Source organism: Cardiocondyla obscurior, linkage group LG17 (assembly GCF_019399895.1).
Source record: "Cardiocondyla obscurior isolate alpha-2009 linkage group LG17, Cobs3.1, whole genome shotgun sequence".
Classification (NCBI taxonomy): Eukaryota; Metazoa; Arthropoda; class Insecta; order Hymenoptera; family Formicidae; genus Cardiocondyla; species Cardiocondyla obscurior.
Window position 1 is genome coordinate 3,619,496 of NC_091880.1, and position 19,471 is coordinate 3,638,966.

General features: G+C 40.4%; 2 protein-coding genes across 3 annotated transcripts in view; one reads left to right on the forward strand and one right to left on the reverse strand.

The window, feature by feature from the left end:
• The window catches only part of Smc5 (structural maintenance of chromosomes 5), a 79,712-nt gene that overhangs the window by 35,429 nt on the left and 24,812 nt on the right, over positions 1-19,471 (forward strand). The window contains exon 3 of the mRNA XM_070668252.1: positions 16,660-16,787. The gene's annotated coding sequence lies outside the window, so the exon portion shown is untranslated. The remainder of the gene's footprint in view (positions 1-16,659; positions 16,788-19,471) is intronic.
• Positions 1,970-19,471, reverse strand: part of LOC139109302 (uncharacterized) — a 30,246-nt gene continuing 12,744 nt past the window's right edge. Inside the window, exons 1-12 of one of the 2 annotated variants that reach the window (XM_070668246.1) lie at positions 17,844-18,809; positions 10,692-10,797; positions 9,829-10,054; positions 9,239-9,757; positions 8,209-9,121; positions 7,929-8,042; positions 7,398-7,793; positions 6,874-7,220; positions 6,279-6,791; positions 6,076-6,188; positions 5,776-5,983; positions 1,970-5,684 (exon numbers count right to left, since the gene is read on the reverse strand). In XM_070668246.1, coding sequence (XP_070524347.1) covers positions 5,120-5,684; positions 5,776-5,983; positions 6,076-6,188; positions 6,279-6,791; positions 6,874-7,220; positions 7,398-7,793; positions 7,929-8,042; positions 8,209-9,121; positions 9,239-9,757; positions 9,829-10,054; positions 10,692-10,797; positions 17,844-17,873 — 4,050 coding nt within the window. In that variant the 5' untranslated portion in view covers positions 17,874-18,809 and the 3' untranslated portion in view covers positions 1,970-5,119. Of the gene's footprint in view, positions 5,685-5,775; positions 5,984-6,075; positions 6,189-6,278; positions 6,792-6,873; positions 7,221-7,397; positions 7,794-7,928; positions 8,043-8,208; positions 9,122-9,238; positions 9,758-9,828; positions 10,055-10,691; positions 10,798-17,843; positions 18,810-19,471 lie in introns of those variants that run through there. The other variant, XM_070668248.1, reaches the window with a different exon arrangement.

A 19,471-nucleotide genomic window follows, 5' to 3' on the forward strand; every position in this document is an offset into this window, starting at 1 on the left:
ATGAAGAGATTATCGCCAGTTGGGAACGATTGACGTTTGATCGTGGCACAACAATCACGCGGCTGTAATACCATGTTAATACCTATTAGACACTAGATGACAACACACGTTGCAATTGAGTTATGTCACGTGCGTGTCGCGAAGAATTAATAATCTTTGTTATTCGTAGGAGCGAACGCGATAAAAGAATTCTACACGCTTAAGTTACTGGTTGTTTCCCTCTTTTTATTTTTTACTTTTTTTTTTACTAGCATTTTTAATGAGTTTAATATCTATTAAATAAATAATATCAAGTCACTTATACAGACCGAAGTCGTCGATGAGCGGACTCGCGCACGTGCGGGTATTATAAACGAGGACAAACGTATGGGAATGTTTTAAAATTTCTTGCTTCATTATGAGCTTTTGCTCCGACTCTCTCTCTTTCTCTCTCTCGACCATTATTTAATTCTTATCTTATCTAATACTTATATCTGCCACCAAATAATTTTTCGAGCAGTGCGTTACGTGTCCTTTCGTATAGGAACCAGTTTTGTGGAGCGGATTACAGTTTCGCGATCGCCAAGGACGTTGAAAATACCCGCGATAAGAAAATACGATAAAGAGAGCAGAAAATCGGTTGATGCAACAGTCCGTCGACGCGTTAACACGGGCCTCTGCCGAATCGTTTAACATTATAATGACCGGGCTCCTGAGAACAGTCGTAACAGGTAGGAACACGCGACCTGTTGCGAGAGAGCGGGCGGACCCCCCGTCGTTCGCCGGAGTATACGATATTATCTTCATCTCTAGAGTAGCTAGAGGAGGCTAGTTAACGATACATGCGTAAACAACGGGCCGGCCGAGAACGGCTCTTAATAATTCGGAGGGAAATACTTGCGCGTGTGTCGCCGAGGAGTACGTGCGAGTAGTCGCGCGGCGGAGATACCAAGTTGCCGTTATTATCGCGAATATCTGTGGCATACGGTCGTGAATACCCGCATAAGCGCGTCGGAAACGTCGCCCAGGAAGACTTACTACGTACATCGCCGGGTAGAGCTTTCTCGAGTATCACTCTTCTTTCTTTTAAGCCCGTACTAAATAAACAGCCCGACAATGGAGATATTATAGCGCGCCCGGCTAAACGTACACACGGCTGGCATCTCGCGAATTGCAAATCGCGAATTTCCTCGACGTGTCCAAACGGAAATGTATCGATCGTTGCATAATTATTGAAACGCTACGTCAACACTGAATCGCTTGTTCGAAAAACGTGCGGAATTTTATTTTAATTATTTAAATTTCGTTGAAGCTGAAATAAATGTCTGTTAAATAGATTGAAACATTACTTAATTCTATAGTCGTTTTAATATTATATTCAATTGTTTAAATGCTCATTAAGGATTCGATGGTAAAATAGTTTATGGTGGCGCAAGCTGTCGGAAAAAAGAGAAACTGGTTCTAAACTGATTCATGAATTCATTGTAACTACTGATGATGTCTTAAATATTATTATAATAGAAACAATTAGCGTATCGTCGTTAAAAATTTTTTTTTCTTAATTTTATTGACTGCATAAATTATTTTTTTTAAATAACTTTGCTATACCTCAATTTCCTTTTATTGGTATACTATACCTCTTAGTCTGAACGAAACTTTAGCCTGAGTAAAGATATCCCACATTCTGTAGAAGACGAATGTGTTGCTGCATGTAAGGAGCAAGCAATGATCGTAAGCTTATTTGTAAAGTACTTGTTTAATCTTTAAAACATCGAAGTTTCCACATATTTCTTTTTATACTTAAAAAAAAAATCTTAATCGAAATTATAAAAGATTCCAATAACTAAATGATAAACGATTATTATACAAGGAGTTTGAAGTATGTACAACGCAAAATAAGAGACGTATGTTACACTTGTAGTTTTACACTCGTGACATGAAAGTGATGCTGAAGGCGAACGATTAGATGTCTATACAACATCCACTGATGTGAATATTCGAAATAAATTTAAATTATTTTAAATACATATATAAAAAAGAATAGTCGTATGAGCAATTAAAAAAAAAAAAAAAGAAAAAGAATATTTAGTGGTGTTTAACATTATTTTTAATTCCAAAATGCTCAATAAATATGTGCTCCAGGAACGCACGCTGCGAATATCGTTCGCTGCGGACTAAATTACAATATAATTCGATAATAAATAACATTGGTATAATCCGTAACGAGTAAATTCAAGGAGGACCTTATACGTGCTCTAAAAGTAATCGGCATATGTCCGGCGTAATGGCCAGGCTTATTTTTTTTTATAGAATTATTTACTAGAGAAAGGACATAGTGACGTCGCAATACAAACGTAACTTTTTACGAGTCTATATAGTCTACATCTGCCGAAGGAATACGCTGACGCAATTTCGCGAATGTGTTCTCTCGAAAAGAACGTGTCGCTTCGCAATAACGAGAATCAATTTTTTTTTTTTCTGATCATTGCGATGCCATTTTCGCGACATTGGCGTAATATTTCTACTGTTAAAAAATAATATATACACTTATAATAGTATAATTGCTACAAACACGATTCTTTGAACATTAAAAAAAGCCGCTATTTATTATAGTATAAAAAAAAAAATTCTAAACGACAAAAATAGTTTAAAATAAATAACCGTTTCTCTTTTTTTCTTTTCTTCTTTTTCAATCATCCTGCGTTACTTCTACATATATTGTATATGTACATTTTTGTTTAATTTTTTTTTAGAGTGATGTTTTGTCTGTTATCTTTTTGAGCTTTTACGAATCATACGTATTAAAATGTTATAGTTGTATAATTGAAATAAGTCTTTTTAAAATTGTTGGATAGTGACTTTTTAAATGGATGTCGTATGTGTATAGGGCTTTATAATGCACGTGAGGACCATATAATTACTTGTATACAAAAAGAATAGTACATTAAGAACATATATATTTTTGCGACGTGACCGAATGTGCGCAAACGATTACACATTGGAATCGGGAATTAAAAATACTTGTCTATCAGAGTCTTCGATACTCTGCGTTCTCAATGAACACTCTTAGTTGTATAATTATTCAGTCGTTAAATCGAACAGTAGATGCTGAAAGTTAACCCTTTCCAGCTTTATATATATTATAATAATTGAATAGAATATAATTCTATTCGATTGTGATAACTACTTGCTTAATTTCTTGCACTCGTTTAATTAACGAATGGCACGCTTACTTTACATATAAATTACTTATTTAGAAAGTGATAAACTTTTTATAACTTACTTTAAAAATAAGGAACATATATATATATATATCTATTTTTTTTTTTGCATACATCTTACGGTGTTTATTTACATCCAGAATGCAGGAACATAAAAAATAACTGGTCTAAAAAAAAAAAAAGAAATTATAAATTAATAAACCGGAAAGGGCCAAACGTGAATTTATTTACACAAAATAGGATGTAGTTTCCGTCATTTGCCAACAATACTTTATACAAGAATGCTATTAAGTGGACTTTTAACGAGCAGCACGTATATAAAAATCTTTCGCAAGAAATCCACTCTTATATCAAATAAATAATCGCATCTGTAATCGAGTATGTAGCCAGTCGAATGATTAGTCTTACGATAAATTGATTAAATTGTGATGTGAGGGTGAATGTGATGGCGACGCGTGATCGGCAAACGCATAATTGCATTCGCAAAGGGATATTAACTCTTTCACTACATCATATATCATTATTATATGTTAATATTTTTTTTTTTCTTTTTTTTTTAGTCACAGTACTAGCTCTCTTTTTTCTTTATTAAATAATAACTTGCAATTTTAAGATTAAAATGTAAAAATGCAACAATAAATATAATCTATCATATTAATTTTTGTATAAAAAATAAATATTACCTAAACCTTTTTTTTTTAATTTTATTTGAAAACGTCTGAGTTTATACTATCAAAAATGATTAAGTAATAAAAGAGTTAAAAACGAAAGAAACGTTACCGGATTTTTTTATGGGTAAATAATTTAATAAATGTCATGGCTACGCGAACACGTCGCCACTCACAAGACACCGAAATTATTCAAATGCGCTGGTTTTTCCTCGAAATGTGACTCGACAAACAATCAAAAAATAAAAATAAAAGAAAAAGGAGATAAAGAACGATGCGTCCCTTCCATCTCGAGAGTCAGTCTTAAAGATGCATTGAGCAGAAGGTGGCAAAACTGCTGGATGAAAGATGCACCGATGTCGATCGTTTGTTCCGCTTTTGTCGCGAAATTCGTATTTATGAAAAGCAGCTCTTTTTTTCTTTCTTTCTTTTTTTTGTACTTTTTGGCTACTTTCTGACGATGACGAATAATGTCGATCATCTGTGACGTTCAAACAATACAACTTAATGGAAGTCAGTCTCAAAAATAGATTCATTAAATTAATTTCGTCACCGATAATTAGTTGTCTCGAGTAATATGCATTTTTTTGTACCAATTTTATACTATTTAAATCGCAGTTCTCGTTTTCGTTCGCTGAGGTTTACAACAGTTTTTAATTAATTTTTCCTTGATCATTTCCTTATTGAGCTGCTAAAGACACGTTATAATTTTCACGCGCGCATATGACGTATCTATAAAAAGATACGTACTTTCGACAAGATCTTAGTGTTTAAATAATTTACTTACGCTTATTTTATTTTTTTTTTTCGGATATTTTACTTAGATTTCATCGTTGAATCTTTCTGTTTATTCGAGACCGAATGTCGCTATTAGCGTTTAATCTAAGACGTTTTATATCCAAAACGCGATAGGAATTCTTTTACAAGGGAATAACGCGAAGTAGTTCCCTTTTTAGTAGTTTCTCCATCAAAAAAATCCGAGGAATATTCGGCTGGTTAATTAAAATGCCATATCGGAGAGTGCGAAATCTCTCTCGATTTAAAAAATTCTTTTTTATAACTTTGATGATTATACTTGACAAAAACGAATACCTTGAAACTGTTCGGGTATTAACTTCCTTGCTTCAATGCGGAATGATCGTCGTTTTTGTGGTTCTCGACCTTGATTTTGTACAGTCATTTCTCTTTCATCGAACGTACCTCAAGGCATCTGACTAGTTCCCAATTTCTTCACGAAATTGTCTACTTGCGTCAGAGCACCGACACGTTGTCAGTGCTTTTTTTCTCGGACAGCATGGTCGTTCTTTCTTCCATCTGAATATTCCCGGCGCTGCCGTTTCTGCCGGGTTCGGACAGCTTTAGCATACCCGGCTGAAAATTAACGTACTTGTGAGGTTCGCTGTCTTTGACGTTGGAATTCCCGTGAAGCCATGCTTGCTTTATAACCGAATTTTTCGTGGAGTCCAACAGAGGACTAGAACTGTCTTGCTCGGAAGACTGGCTGATCAGGGATTCCATAGTCTGATCGTCGTCCTGCCCGTTCAAGTCCAGCAGAAGCGGCGTCGGCGAATTCGAAAATTTCTGCTCTTGGGTTTGCGAGATCGATCTCTGCGGTGGCCATAGCATAGAAAATTTCCGAATGTTGTCCGGTATTTGTATGTCGAGCTGCGCGGTATGCTCTAATTGCACGCTGGACAGCGGCACGTCTAAACAAGGCGCGATAATGCGAGGATTTAGTGCCAGGAAGTCAACGATCTCCGGTGCCGTTGGCCTTTTCGTGTGGTCCACGTTCCAGCAGGAATACATTAAATTTTCTCTGCAAATAAAATCAATCGCGAAACATTATAACCGCGCCGTAGAAACGAGATCGCGAACGAATTTAACGATTATCGTAATCGACTACTTACAGTTGCATTTTTATTTTTTTCGGCGCGGTGAGACAATTGCCTGCCTTCACGTGCGTGAGCACTTCATTATTGCTCATCCCTTGAAAAGGGAAACTGCCGAATGTAACGATTTCGTATAGCATGACGCCGTAAGACCAAACGTCAGACGCCGGCGTGAAAATGCCTAGTGCTAGCGATTCTGGCGACATCCATCTTACCGGTAGCATGCCTATAAAACGAAGCAAATTTAGCGGGGCACTCGTATAAAATCATAATTCTACAAAAAAATAAAAAAAAATAAAAACGTAATTTTTTTCTTACCTTTTCGATTAAATTTGTAATAATCATTTTCGTACATTGGCCTCGTCATACCGAAGTCACCGAGTTTTACTACCCGTTGGGCGTTCACCAGACAATTGCGCGAAGCGACATCCCTAACAATAAAAAAAAAAAGAACATTTAAAGATATACAATCGTGACATTGCCAATATTATCGCAGACAAAAATTAAATCGCTTCATTTACCTGTGAACGTATTTTAATTGCGCTAAATAGCTGAGCGCCCTAGCAACGTCCAACGCCATGGCGGTCAATTTTTTATTTGAAATTTCGTCAGAGTCTTCATAACTTCGGTCATTGACCAGATGTCTTCTAGCTAGTAGATAGGTCTTTAAATCGCCGTAGAGCATAAATTCCATCACGGTCAACACGGGCTCGCACTTTATGCATACACCCAATAGCTTGATAATATTCGAATGCTCGAATTTCTTCATGACCTGAACCTCGCTGAGGAAATCGAGCCTCTCGTCGGTCGAGCTACCGACTTTTAAAGTTTTCACGGCTACGGCCAGCCAGCCTTTATTATGAAAGAAAGCCTCGCCACCGTAAACGGTACCGAATGCACCTTCGCCGAGTCTTCGATTAATTACTACTCTGTCTCGCGGAATTTCCCACAAGTCCAAACTAGAAGTGTCTACCCGTGACAGGATACCCAGGGACTTTATATATTTTTCGTGCTGCTGCCATTTTTTGTCATATCTAAAAAAAAAAAAAACAATATTATTAATTAAAATTAAAATTTTTTTTTTTTTTTTTTAATAAATATAAAATGGTAATTAACCTTCGTTTAATGATGATAAAGCCGACGATTAAAAGTGTTCCGAGGAGGCCGACGCCTATAATATTAGCGATTACAACCGCTACTTCGCAAGAAACGTCTAACAGTTCCGCTAATCCTGCTAAAACACATCTCGACGGGTACTCGGAACCATCGTCAGGTATCGTTTCCGATAACCAGACGATAGCCGATGCGTTCAGGTCCAAAAGTCCGCCTATCACTTCGTGTTTCGCTTCGGAGATATTCGGATAAAAATTACCCACGACGTGCGTTTCGTTATCGATGAACTGGACGATATTAATAACGGAATACCGCGATGGTCCGCCTAGAAACTTTATTCTTCCAGATACCTGAAAATATTAAAACTGGTTATTGTAATTCGTTTAGAGTTTAGACGACTGGTAAAAATATTAATTAAATAATTAATTTATTTATGTATACCCGAGTGAAAATTTATTTCTCACCGTTATATCAGATTAGCTAGATTAATATTATTAAGTAAGCTAATCGACAAATGCTTTACTAACCCCATAAAAATCGGTCTCGCCGATAATGCGCGTGAGGCGATTGACCGTATGGTCGCTGTGAAGATCGAAGACGTAACTTTGGTTCTCACGGATAAGCCGATCTATGGCATAAGCATAAGTCCACATGGCGTCGTAGGCGTAACCGGCGTAGTTAGAGGGTGTTTGATTCTGCGCTCGGCAGATGTTCTCATAACGTTCACGCCATTCGCGTACAGTGATTCCCTCCTGCATTATATCGTCGTCCCGAGCGAAATACGTGTGCGACAGACCGAGGTGTCCGTTTATAGCCTTCATCATTTCGCTCGTGGTGCAGGGTATCTGCTCGTTCTTCGCGTTATAATAATCGGTGTCGTACCACTGCGGTCGTAGCCAAAGCGGGAGAAACCATACGTAACCCTTTAAATCGTCAATGAATTAAATCGTCAATGAAACATAACTGTCGAGCTTATTTTCGATTTTATATTAATAATTTTATTATTTTATATTTATGATTCATTTGAAAGCGATAAATTTTTAATTCACAATTATTACCTGGACAGCTGTCATTTCTAATTTATACGCCTCGCACATGACTTGACGAGCTACTTCGCCATACATGTCGGCGATAATAATTTTTGCCTTTTTCTCTTTCAAACTTTGCAGGTACTGAAAATTAAAATCATAAATTAATTTATTACGGCTTAAATATTTATCTACTTTTATCCGTATTATTAAAAATATTATAAAATTGCGCCGTTTTTCATTATCTTTTATATGCAAAATAAAAAAAATTATTTCTCATAAATATCTCGCAAATCGATATTAAACTTACTTTCGTCATCATGTCAGCTTCTCGTTCTCTCGGAAACTTAACGTTCGCTACATAGTCAATACCATTATCCCTGAGCATGTCCTGCATGTACGATATGTACTCGGTATACTTTTGTCCGTCTTCTGTGAGTGAAGCCACTCGATGCCAACCTAGTTTCTGCAAGAGCTGCACATAAACGTGTTTATACTGCTTGTTCTCTCCAATGGTCCTGAAAAAGTACGGATATTTTGTGCGATCGTCGAAGCTAGATCCCTCGGCGCTGTAGCTAATGATCACTGTTCTGTAATGCTTCGATACACCGACCAACGGCTCGACCGTTTCCGAGCAAGCCGGGCCCAGCACGCCAACTAATTTCTGATAATAGTTATGCATGATATAATCGATGAAAGACTTCATCACTATGTCCGACTTGCATTGGCCGTCGCTAGCCAACAGCGTCAAGTTATAATCTCTCAGCAGCGTGTTATTGACGTTAATGATTTCTTTCGCCATTTTAGCGGCGATCACAATTGATTTTGCCATGTAGGAATTGCCGCTCATAGGAAATATTCCACCCACGTAAAGAATGTTTTTGTCGTCGTTGTTAGGCTTCCATTCCGCTAGAGTATAGTTGAGATTATCTCTCAACCATTCGCAGGCTACTTGATCGTCCGAAACATTCGCGAGGGCTCGTACACGACGCGCGATCAAGTCTTCGTACATATTGCGATTGAACTTCGCACGATTTATCGCCTGAAAAGCGATCTTCGCGATCATCTCCAGTCCGCTCCACACCAGCTTCGTCAATCTATTCGACTCGTACGCGCAGCCGATCGAATTCTTCTTCGTCCCGCAACGTGGAAAGTCGATCGTCATAAATTGTCGTTCGTTCGGGATCACGCTGCTGGGCGTATAATGCAGGATCACCAGTGATCTAAAAAAAAAAAAAAAAAAAAAAAAATTAGTTTATAGAATTTGACGTATCATTTCTAATTATATTATATTAGTACTCGAGGACGTTTAGAAAATTGCACATTCCTCGAATCAATACCTCTCGTTGGCAGTCGAATTTTTTGGAAGCCGCGTGTATTCTGTAGTCAAGTACTTAGTCAGATGCCTGAGATTTGGACCCACCCACGCCACCTTGGCGTACAGCTTCATCTGATCGATGTGTACTTTTATAAATCGCGTTGCATCAGCGTATTCGGCCAGCAGCAGCGCGCAATTCGGCGGCTTTTGCTGACCTTGGCCTTGACACTGTTCCGGAACGTACATTCCGTTCTGGCAGAAGGCCTCGCGGCAGTAGTATTCACCCGTGTTTGCGTTTGTCATAAAACTCTTAACCATCGGCAAATATGCCTCGTCGACGGCGAACCTGCTGGCAGTCTCCAGCCTGGAGAAGGTCAGCCAATTGTCGTCGGGCTTTGCTAAAGTTTCCGGGACGAACCAGCCGAAGTGACCCGGTGGTGCTATCGAGCCGCATTCCTTCACGGCGTATTTGCTCAGTAACGGCAACGTGTCTTGCTGCGGTGGAATCCACACTTCCATGTTCACCATCGTTTCTGGAAATCTGCGGATCGGGACAGGAATATTAATCGCTCGATTTAAATTCACGCGCACACGTACGCTCGATCGTCTTACATGTTGTACTCGGTGTACGTTGGCCTTTCGGACAATCTCTCAAAGACCTCGGACGCATTGAAATTGTCGTCTTTCTCCACGATGACGACTCCGGTATACCCCAGTACCTCGGTCAAAAAGATCTTCATGACCTCCGACGACAATCTCTGCGTCACCCTCTTCGACACTTCGAACTTTATATTTAAGAAATGACCGTCGTGATGGATTACTCTCTTTGGATTGACCTCTGCAAAGGATTAAATTAGTTTGCATTAATTTAATCACGACGGCGTCGAAAAGTAGAGATCTCGCCGCGAACCGATCTATATGCGATAAAAAAAAAAATATATATATATACGAGATTACGCGCGACGGCTGGTAAACGAGATGAAAATCATCGCGCGTGTGGAAGCGTGTTTACAAAAATGCATATGCGCGTGTAGAAATTCACATGTAGAAACGCATGGCAAGGTCGCGTTTACTGTCCGTATCGCACAATGCAAATGCCTGAGAAAAAACACGCAGCCGGGGCAAGAGCGTTTCCGACCCGTTGCAAATCCGCGGGATGACTCTGCTCTCGATAATAATAAGTGAGTAAGCTGCGCGACATTAACGCGCACGGAAAACGTATTCCGGCTTTTAATTACACGCCGCGAGGCTTAATACGGCTAATTACTCATCGACCGGGGCGATCGCGCGCGGATGAATCCGTGAGAGCGATTCAATTAATGCTTTGAGCCGCGTCTAACTATCGCGGCAATTAGCGGGTTGTTTTACGTGGCGCCGTTTCCCCGACGGCAGTGATATCGGCGTCTTCGTAGTTGACAAATGCGCTGTAATTGAGGTGCAACGATCGGGCCGGCCGATAATGACCGGCGATTTACCTTCCAGCATTGTCAGGCAGCGATTCGAGTCCGCGATCTTCAGCACGGCCACGAGGGCCAGCAGGCCCAGCACGAATCCGGGTCTTAGCATTGTGACCTTCTCATCCTGCAACAGACATAGCGCTCTATAGAAACTGCTCATTAAAAATGGATTAATTTAGTCACGGTCGATTAGCTCGTGAGATCAATGTCGATTTGTTTAGAAACGACCGTTTTATACCGACTTAATGTCATTAGGTAAATTAAAATGTAAGGTATAAAATATTAAAATTTAAACTCGTTCTGTATTTCTCTCTCAGTGTTATTTTTTTTCTTTTTTTCTTTTTTATATATTATTATTATATTTGTGCAACTGTAATTACTGTGTTTTTCGAAAACAGATCGACATTTATCGCACTGGTTTATAAATTTATGTAATCTTTGATAAATTTAGCGGTAAAAAATAAGCTAGGATGATTAAGAGCGGCTTAACAAAACAAAATAGTATCGCATTCACCACGTATATATGTATAACTTCGCGAGACCTTTCTAGTCGATCACGTATTCTTTCACCATCAACAATTTCTTGCTATTTGAAACGTGTTTGTTCCGTCTGCATCAAGAATTCATGACAAATATTATTGAAAAGACCGATTAAAAATCAAGGCAGGCGAATAAATTAAATTTCTCGGATTGATCTCACGTATGAGACTGTCGGATGAAGTGACGCCGTGTTTTTTTTTATAATTATTTTTTGTTTTTTTTCCTGAATCGATCGGCATATAAATACTTAACACTCGCGCTCGACATTGCATCTTAGAAAGTACCGGGATGCAACCATCGTTGCTTGGCATTCCGTTTAGAAAATAATCATGACGACACGCAATCCGGACCGTGAACGCATTGTATTTCACGAAGTGTCGGACAATAAGAAAAAGGAGAGACGGCCTCGTTTCCTCTTATATATGTATGTATACGTGCGATCCCTCGGTGCATCCGGTGCGAAACGCGCGGTAGGTCAGTTCCGCAATTTGACCCGAGAGATTGAGGCCCGAATTAAACATGTGAAAGCCGTAGATGTATCCGCAACGTCTTATTTAACTCGTGAATTTTGCCTGCACCCTTTTTTTATTTTTAATCTTTAAAAATCACATTTTTATCATCCGTCTCTTTCAGTCTTTTTCTTTTCTTTTCTGTATATCCACTTTCTTATATTTTTTCACTGTACGTCAGCTTTAAGTATCTCTATATTTATCAATTTTATTTTTATCGCCTTAGTCAGTCTCACGCGGTACGAAAAATTGCACGCAAATACGCGTTCGTATTTATCACGCACTGCTAGTGCCACGAGCAATATTGCGTCGTTATCAAGGCGAGGTGGCGTAGAGCGATAGGGTCGCAAGGGACTGCGAAGGTAACAGACGTGTTCGAGCACCAGTCGATTTTATCTACGCGTGGCTGGTTTCCGCGACGATCGAGAGGGCGGTCTTGTTACGGTCGCGCGTGATATCGCGCTTGCAAGGCGCGAGGGAGGCGGGCTGGAGAAACTTCCGGTTTCGAACATTAGCTAGGCGATGAGAGGAAACATCGGGGGTCCGTTCGGCAGACACGTTCGGCAGATACGTTCGACAGCGTCTACGATGTGCGCAGCACGGGCGTGCACAATGCGATTTAAGCGTATTTGACCTAAAATGATTAGAGTTCACTAGGCATGACTTCGAGGCGTTGACTCGTTTCGCACGAGATCGTCTACAAAAGCGGCAGCTAGGCGTGAACGAGTTTATCGAAAAGACGTCTTAAAATCGAGCTTCAACTTTCTCCTTACTTCGTCGCACTATCGTCGGTATTTTATTTTTTTATTAAAGCAACAACAATAGCCGCGCATTTTATTAAATTTTAATTAATCAATTAAATGCTACGTTGGTGAATTTATAAAATCTTTAGTTCGCAAGTAACGAACGACGAACTCTGTTTTAATCAATTTTTTTAATAATAAGTATTTATATAAATAAATTAATAAATATAAGTAAAAATAAATTTGCTTACGCTTAGCATATTAATCGGTTCTGCGCGTAATTTAAATACTATTGCCCAGGTGAAATTTTGTCGCCGCGGTGCTAGTTTAGCATCGTCGAATGTGCCAAAGCTGCGGATCCTTGCATGCGATCTATATTAACTTAGGGATTACGTCTGAAAAGCGGAATGGTCGGTCGCGAAGGGGATCAGAGAGGGCAGGGGCCGTTATACGCTTGAAAAGTCCAGACTCGTCGGCGCCCGGATGCCGCCGCGACGTCTGAACTCCGGTCGTATCTTCGGAGGGTATAAAACAACCATCGCGCCTCGTCGGGGCGGAATTGGGCACGGCGAATTTCGTCACGCCATTTGAACGCTTCAACGTGCTCCTTTACTACAAAGTTAAGACGGACGACGGCGGGGACGTGAACCGAAACTTGCGAACGAGAGAAGCACCAGTGATTCAGCTACAATGATCCCTTTTCATTGTAGCTCGTCAGAAATAAAACAGCACAACATTTTTGTCTTTAATTAAACATGTGAACGCTCCGTTTTAAATTTTAATTCAATTAATAATTCATTACATTGATTCGATGTTTAAAGTATTGTATATATATATATATTTTTTTTTTCTTTCGAATAAAATGTAAAGCCATTGTTTTAAACGCGGCTGTACATCCTGCAGTTTCGAGCGACAAGGATTAATACACGCGTCACCAAATATGCTCAACGGTACCAGGGAGGTCTCACTTAAAAAAAGATTACGCGTGGAATTCATGACGACGCGGTCGCCGCCTCTGGTCCGTCAACTCGTCGACGAAAACGCGTACGAATGTCGTCGCGACGCGACCCCGACGCATCATCTGTCCAATGCGGCTCCAGAGGAGCCCGACAGCGACGCGTTCGTCAGTTCCGCCGATAAATATGCGCGGCCGTTTTGCGCGACGTAAGGCGAAAATAAGTCCTCTCCGGTCTCCTCACATGGTCTATCTCGAATTTCAAGCCTCCTCTTCGTCGCCGCCGGACGTATTTATAAGTCGCAAAATTAGGAAAACGCGCAATATCTACGGATACAATTAACCGGAATATTTTTGTCCCCTCCCCCTTACACGTCGTACCTAAATTTCCACCGCGACGCGACGATTCGGTCCTCGCGAACGGATGCTGACGATATTTTAACCCCGTTTATACGACGCACCGACTGAATTATGCAGAAAGCCGCGCAAAATAATATCGCACCGGCATCTCGAGGCGAACCGCGCAAAGAAGACAAGACGACCGAGCGAATGACGAAACGCTCGCAATTTAGATACTGTGCAGAGGCGTCGAAGTGCGATCCGACCTACGCCCCCCGTTATCACGCATGAATAAGACATTATCAAACGTAAATCGGTTGAACTTTGCGTGAACGTTTCTGACTTTCGTCACTGTCATTCAGAATCTTTTCCATAAAAAAAAAAAAAAATCTTTACATAATGCCGATGCTGATCATGAATGAGATGCAAAAATTTTGATAAGGAATAGATAGCACAAGTAATCCTTTTTTTTATTATTGCCATTTTCGAAATCTCGCTTCTTAATGTGATTTACGTGTAAACGTCGGGATAAAAAAAAAAGAAAGAAGAAATCCGTTATTAAATTCGCGGAATTAAATCTGTACGTTAAATGTATTACGCAAGTTGAAGCATAAGTCGTTCAATTACAGTCAATTTTTCCATTATGTAAATCACGAAATTCGCGGAGCAGATAATTCTACGCTTCAACGTCTCGTGATATATATTCGAAAATTTTTTTCGTTGACACGGAAAGCAGCGATGCGTTGTTTCGGTTTCAAAGTCTTCGGCAACGTCGTCTCAATGTAATTGCCGCAAGAACATACGACTGTAATAACGCGCGCTTAGCAATTTTTTCGCTATCGATTACGTCTCCGAGCTTCTCTACGATTACATTATCATAACAAAAGAGATGACGTTAGCCGTCAAGTGTACTTATAAACTCTTTTTCTTATTCTTTTTTTATTTTTTCCTTTTCCCAAAATGAGTTTAACAAGTATCTCGTTTCGGTTTCTCCTTGGCCCACATGAAACACGAACGAAGAAGATGCGGGTTAAAATAATACAAAACGCGAGATAAAAGAGATCTGAAAATAATACGATAGCATTTCATTTATTCCGTCGCTTAAAAAAAAAAAAAAGAAAGTAAAAAAAAAAAAAGAAAAACCGTAAGGTCGTCACATTTTAATCCCAAATCACGATTATGTACATTAATCTGCGGTAAAAAGAAAGGATTTAAATAAATGAAGAATATTAAGACATTTGCGTCACGCGAATGCAAAAATTTACAAATATCCGGCGATATTCGTATGCAAGTTCAACCGTAACCCCTGATCCCGGGCATGTACATCACAAGCCTAGTTTGTTGCGTCATATGATAACATTGTAACGTTAATTTCGTGCTGATTGCCGGTTGAGATAAGGCGGCGTACAGCGGGGTCGGACCCCGCTTCAGGTGGCAAAATGAACGTTTTGCATGGACGGATGTGGAGTCCGCTATCCTAGATGACGGGCGCTGATAGGTGTACGAATATTTTAACAGCGCCGCACGAAATGGCGACGCTAGCACGCGACCGTGCACGCGACTTCGCGTGTGCATAAAAGTCGAGCTGCGGGTGTACAATGTCGTGCCCGTGCGCCGAGTCTCGTGTGCATAAAAGCCGAGCTTCTAATCGGTACGAGCTCGCGGTTCGCCACACGGCGCACCGAGCCTCTTTCTCCTACACGCGAGAAATTTTTTCATTAATTGGAATGTTTCTCGGTAATTACGTCTAGTTGGATCGGAACAATTGTATTCTAGGTGTTAGTTTTTTTTTTTTTTTTTCTATAAATGTCGGTTTCCAAAGACGGTCTTCTCGGCTGGAATAATTATCGCGAGAGATTCCACTCGGTGTCTCCACGCTTCGTGCAATCGTACCCAACGCGGTATAAAATACATTTCACTAACGAGCGCATTAACTTTCAAACGATTTTAACGATTGGATTGCTATTTAGATCCTTTCGCATTAGTTTATGTTTGAATAGTCTGTGTTTGTTCTTACGTCATTTTCCTTATTATTGTTTCTTGAAACTCGTTTGCGCAATAAGACAATATTTGCCGTCGTTATTCGCAGATACGAAGTATCGTTCAGATGTACTATCGCAGCGGGGCAATCTTTCCGAACGTAACAATAAAGGAGGGAAACCTTTTTACTCATTCACCCCTCGGTAGAAAACTTCGGCTTTGACGTAGCGCATGTTTATTAAATTTTTAAGTGGCGTGGGTCGGCTGTTGCGTTTGAAATTGTCGCGAAAACGACTCGGAGATGGAAGGCGCGTCGCGTATCTATCTCGAAGAAACGGTGGGAGGAAGGAAGACCTCCGACACGCGAGGAAGATTGCGAAATGACACAGCCGAATGATGTAATTGGCGGTGTCACAGCGACGAGAAAAGTCCGTAACGATTTAGCGAAGTGCGCCGTGAGATCGGAGGAGGGAAGCCGCGGATCAATCCCCGAGAGATTAGGCACCGGGCTTCCAAGAGAAGGTATACACGTGAAACGTCGGGAAATAACACAGGCGAGTGACGTGATTAACGACGACACGGCGGCGAGGAAAACACGCCGCCGAGGCCAATCGTACTACGCTGCGCGAAACGTCGGGAGCGATTTTATCGAACCGCGCGTGGCGCATCTTCCATCCTTATGATTTTATTTAACGTTAACCCTAGATCTCACTTTAGAACCTGATTCAAAAGCTCTGGCCGAAACGAGCCGACAAATATTTATTATTTCAAGGCACGTAATTTTCCGCGACTAAATCGCTGTTAAATTTTATTTTATATATATATATTTTTTTTTATGTTTTATTATTCTGTACACGTAATATTTTACGCGACTGTTATTCGGGGAATATCTACATTCTTTTCGTATTTGTTTTCAATAGGTCGTTCGAGGAAAAAAAGTTTTATCCTGCCGATGCGTGATATCTCCATTTTTGTCCATCGGAGAGATAGGACGATACGGCGTTCTGGACGACAAAACATCGAACGACAGCTGTACCGTCTATTTTTGGTAAGTAAACACATTTGCGCGCGCGAAATAAAGTGTCTCCACACTTGCGTTCTATTGCGCGTATGGAAAAACACTACCGGGCCGCCGCGTAGCGTAATCGCGTGCGCGCGGACAAGATCGCACGCAAGTAGGCGAATTGCGTGGAGAAGCGACTTTGCGGCGCCGAAGAGAGGAGGGAAAGCGCGAATGAAAATCGCAAATCGGCGCCGTTTGCCGTCTTATCGAGTGTTTTTCCCGCGACGGCGGAAACGTGCGCGCTTGTAACGATAAAAGACGATATCGCCGATACACACCGACGAAATTTATGCTGCCCGAGGCCAGAGATCTCGATAGCGCGCGACGAGTGTCATGGCAAAGACCAATCTGGAGTTGCCTTATCCTCTTTCGTCTTCCCCGCCCCTCTCTCTCTTTCTCTCTTCCTTTTTCTTTTTCTCTTTTCGAGTCTTATTAAAATTATTAAATGGTAGCTAGTCGCTAATAAGCTAATAGCGATTAATCTTTTTAGCTGCGTTTTAATAAGCTGTTTTACTATCCACTATTAATTGTTGTTAATTACATATTTACTTTCGTGCGCAATATTAAATAGATCTCGCGATTAACGTCTGTCAGTTTGAAAAAAAGAAAAAAAAAATAATCAGTTGCGTGCAACGCCAGCTTACGTCGTGCCGACTGTAACAGTAGATATTCTAATTACGCAGTAGGAACGGATAATCCGTGAGACCACGTCTGACTAATGTAAGACTCGTATTAGAAAATGCGAGATCGCTGGCTCTCAGCCACAGTGACAAAAACAAGCAAACAAATCGTAAAACTGCACAAAGGTCGCTTTAAATTGTTCCCAGAAAATATCTTCTCGTAAACGTATGTTGAAAGATTCAAGACTATACTCTTTTTAATGCGTACTCAACAATTTACGAAAATCGGTGCAACAACTAGGTCTATCCATAATGTTTTCGCTAGTTCTTTGCATCCGCACGTCGATCCCGCTTCGAAATTATCGTAAAAAAATTTTTTTTTCTTTTTTTTAATTTTTGTTTTAACTGAAGAATTACGTACGTTATTGCGTCGAAAGAATCCCATAAGCATTACGGAGCGAGAATGATTTTAAAAATCAGGTTCCATCGGTTGATTGCAAATTTCCATTAACTCTCACGAATTATCTCATAAAATGAAAAGAAAACAAAAAAAAACAAGATACGTCACAGTAAAACCATATACTTTTTCAATATGCGCTCGGAAGAGAAAAGGAAAGAAGAAACGAAAGAGCCGACATTGACGCGATATCGTAAACGAGCTGGTTTCCGCACGCGATATCGATAATTGTCGGCAGTGAGAAACTGATATCAATCCGATATCAATCGGCGACTAACGGCGGGGAGTTGTACAAATCGGGGAGGGGAGGATCGTTAAAATGCATCGGGCTGTGACGTTGCGCCTTCGTCGCAGAAGTCTTGCGTGCCGGGGTGATCGGTATAAATATATGTATATACATAAAGAAAAAGAAGCGTCGGCGAATCGCACGCACTTGTCAGCTTTGTTGACGTCACGATGACACTTGTTTGTCACGACCATGGGTGCGATTTACGACGATAAATATCATTTTTGTGTGCGCAACACCGACCGTTTCGGTCAGCCACATTTAACGTTGACGTTATTCATGTATTCTCATCGGTATATTCCATGCGCATTTTTACTATTATTAACGCATTACTAGCGTATTTTGCTTTAATGCGTTTCTTATCTATGCAAATAGTTTCTTTTTATTATTCGAATATTATTATTAATATTATATATATAATTACGATATTATTTATTAATAATATTCGAATATCGAATATTTTTGACGTTCGCTTTCACATTCGCGAGACTTTCGGGCGCAGAAATCTTTTTTAGAATTTTAAGTACACTGTTTAATCGTAGCCTGATTCGCCTATCTCTTTCTCTTTCTCCTTATTTCTCTCTGATTTTATCCAACACGCTCTAGAAAGTTAAATCTTAAACGCCTCTATTAACGAAAACTTTCTCGCGAAGACGTTTACGTCGATCATGAACGTACTTATCCGTTCGTGTAAATTAACCACTCGCCGACTCGAACCGCGCGCATATGTGTTGCGATTGATCTTCGCGGGAGAAAAAAAAAAAAATCTTTGTCGCGATTTATCGTCGCGGAAATTCCGTCGTCGTCGATAAATATAAATCCGTCTGCGGTTAATTAAGATTCATCGCTCGTAGCGCAATACGCATTCGTTAATAAAATATCTATTACTCGTGGGCGTGTTTGCGAGTACGAATTGCATAAACGTGTTAATGGATAATAAACGCATTGTGAGGTATTCTGATACCGTTACCGCCGCATAGATCTACGGAGCAACACCGTTACCGGCAACGTTCCTTGAGGAATGTGCGAAATCATTAATGAGCCGGACATCTTCGCGAAAAGCGCGAGCGACGTCGAACGAAAAGAAATAGAAAAAAAAAAAAATTCCGATCGCGAAAAGAGAATTTCCGCCCAAGAACTGTTTGCCTAGTCAGCGAAGCGCGTAATACTAATTACAAGCTGGCGGCGTACGGTATCGCGATTTTCTCGCGGATGCCAAAGGCGAGCGGGGATGGCTGTTGCAGGTTTGACGTGGCGAACGTATGCGCGCGCGAGGAGGCAGACAGCTCGGGCACGGTGGAATTTC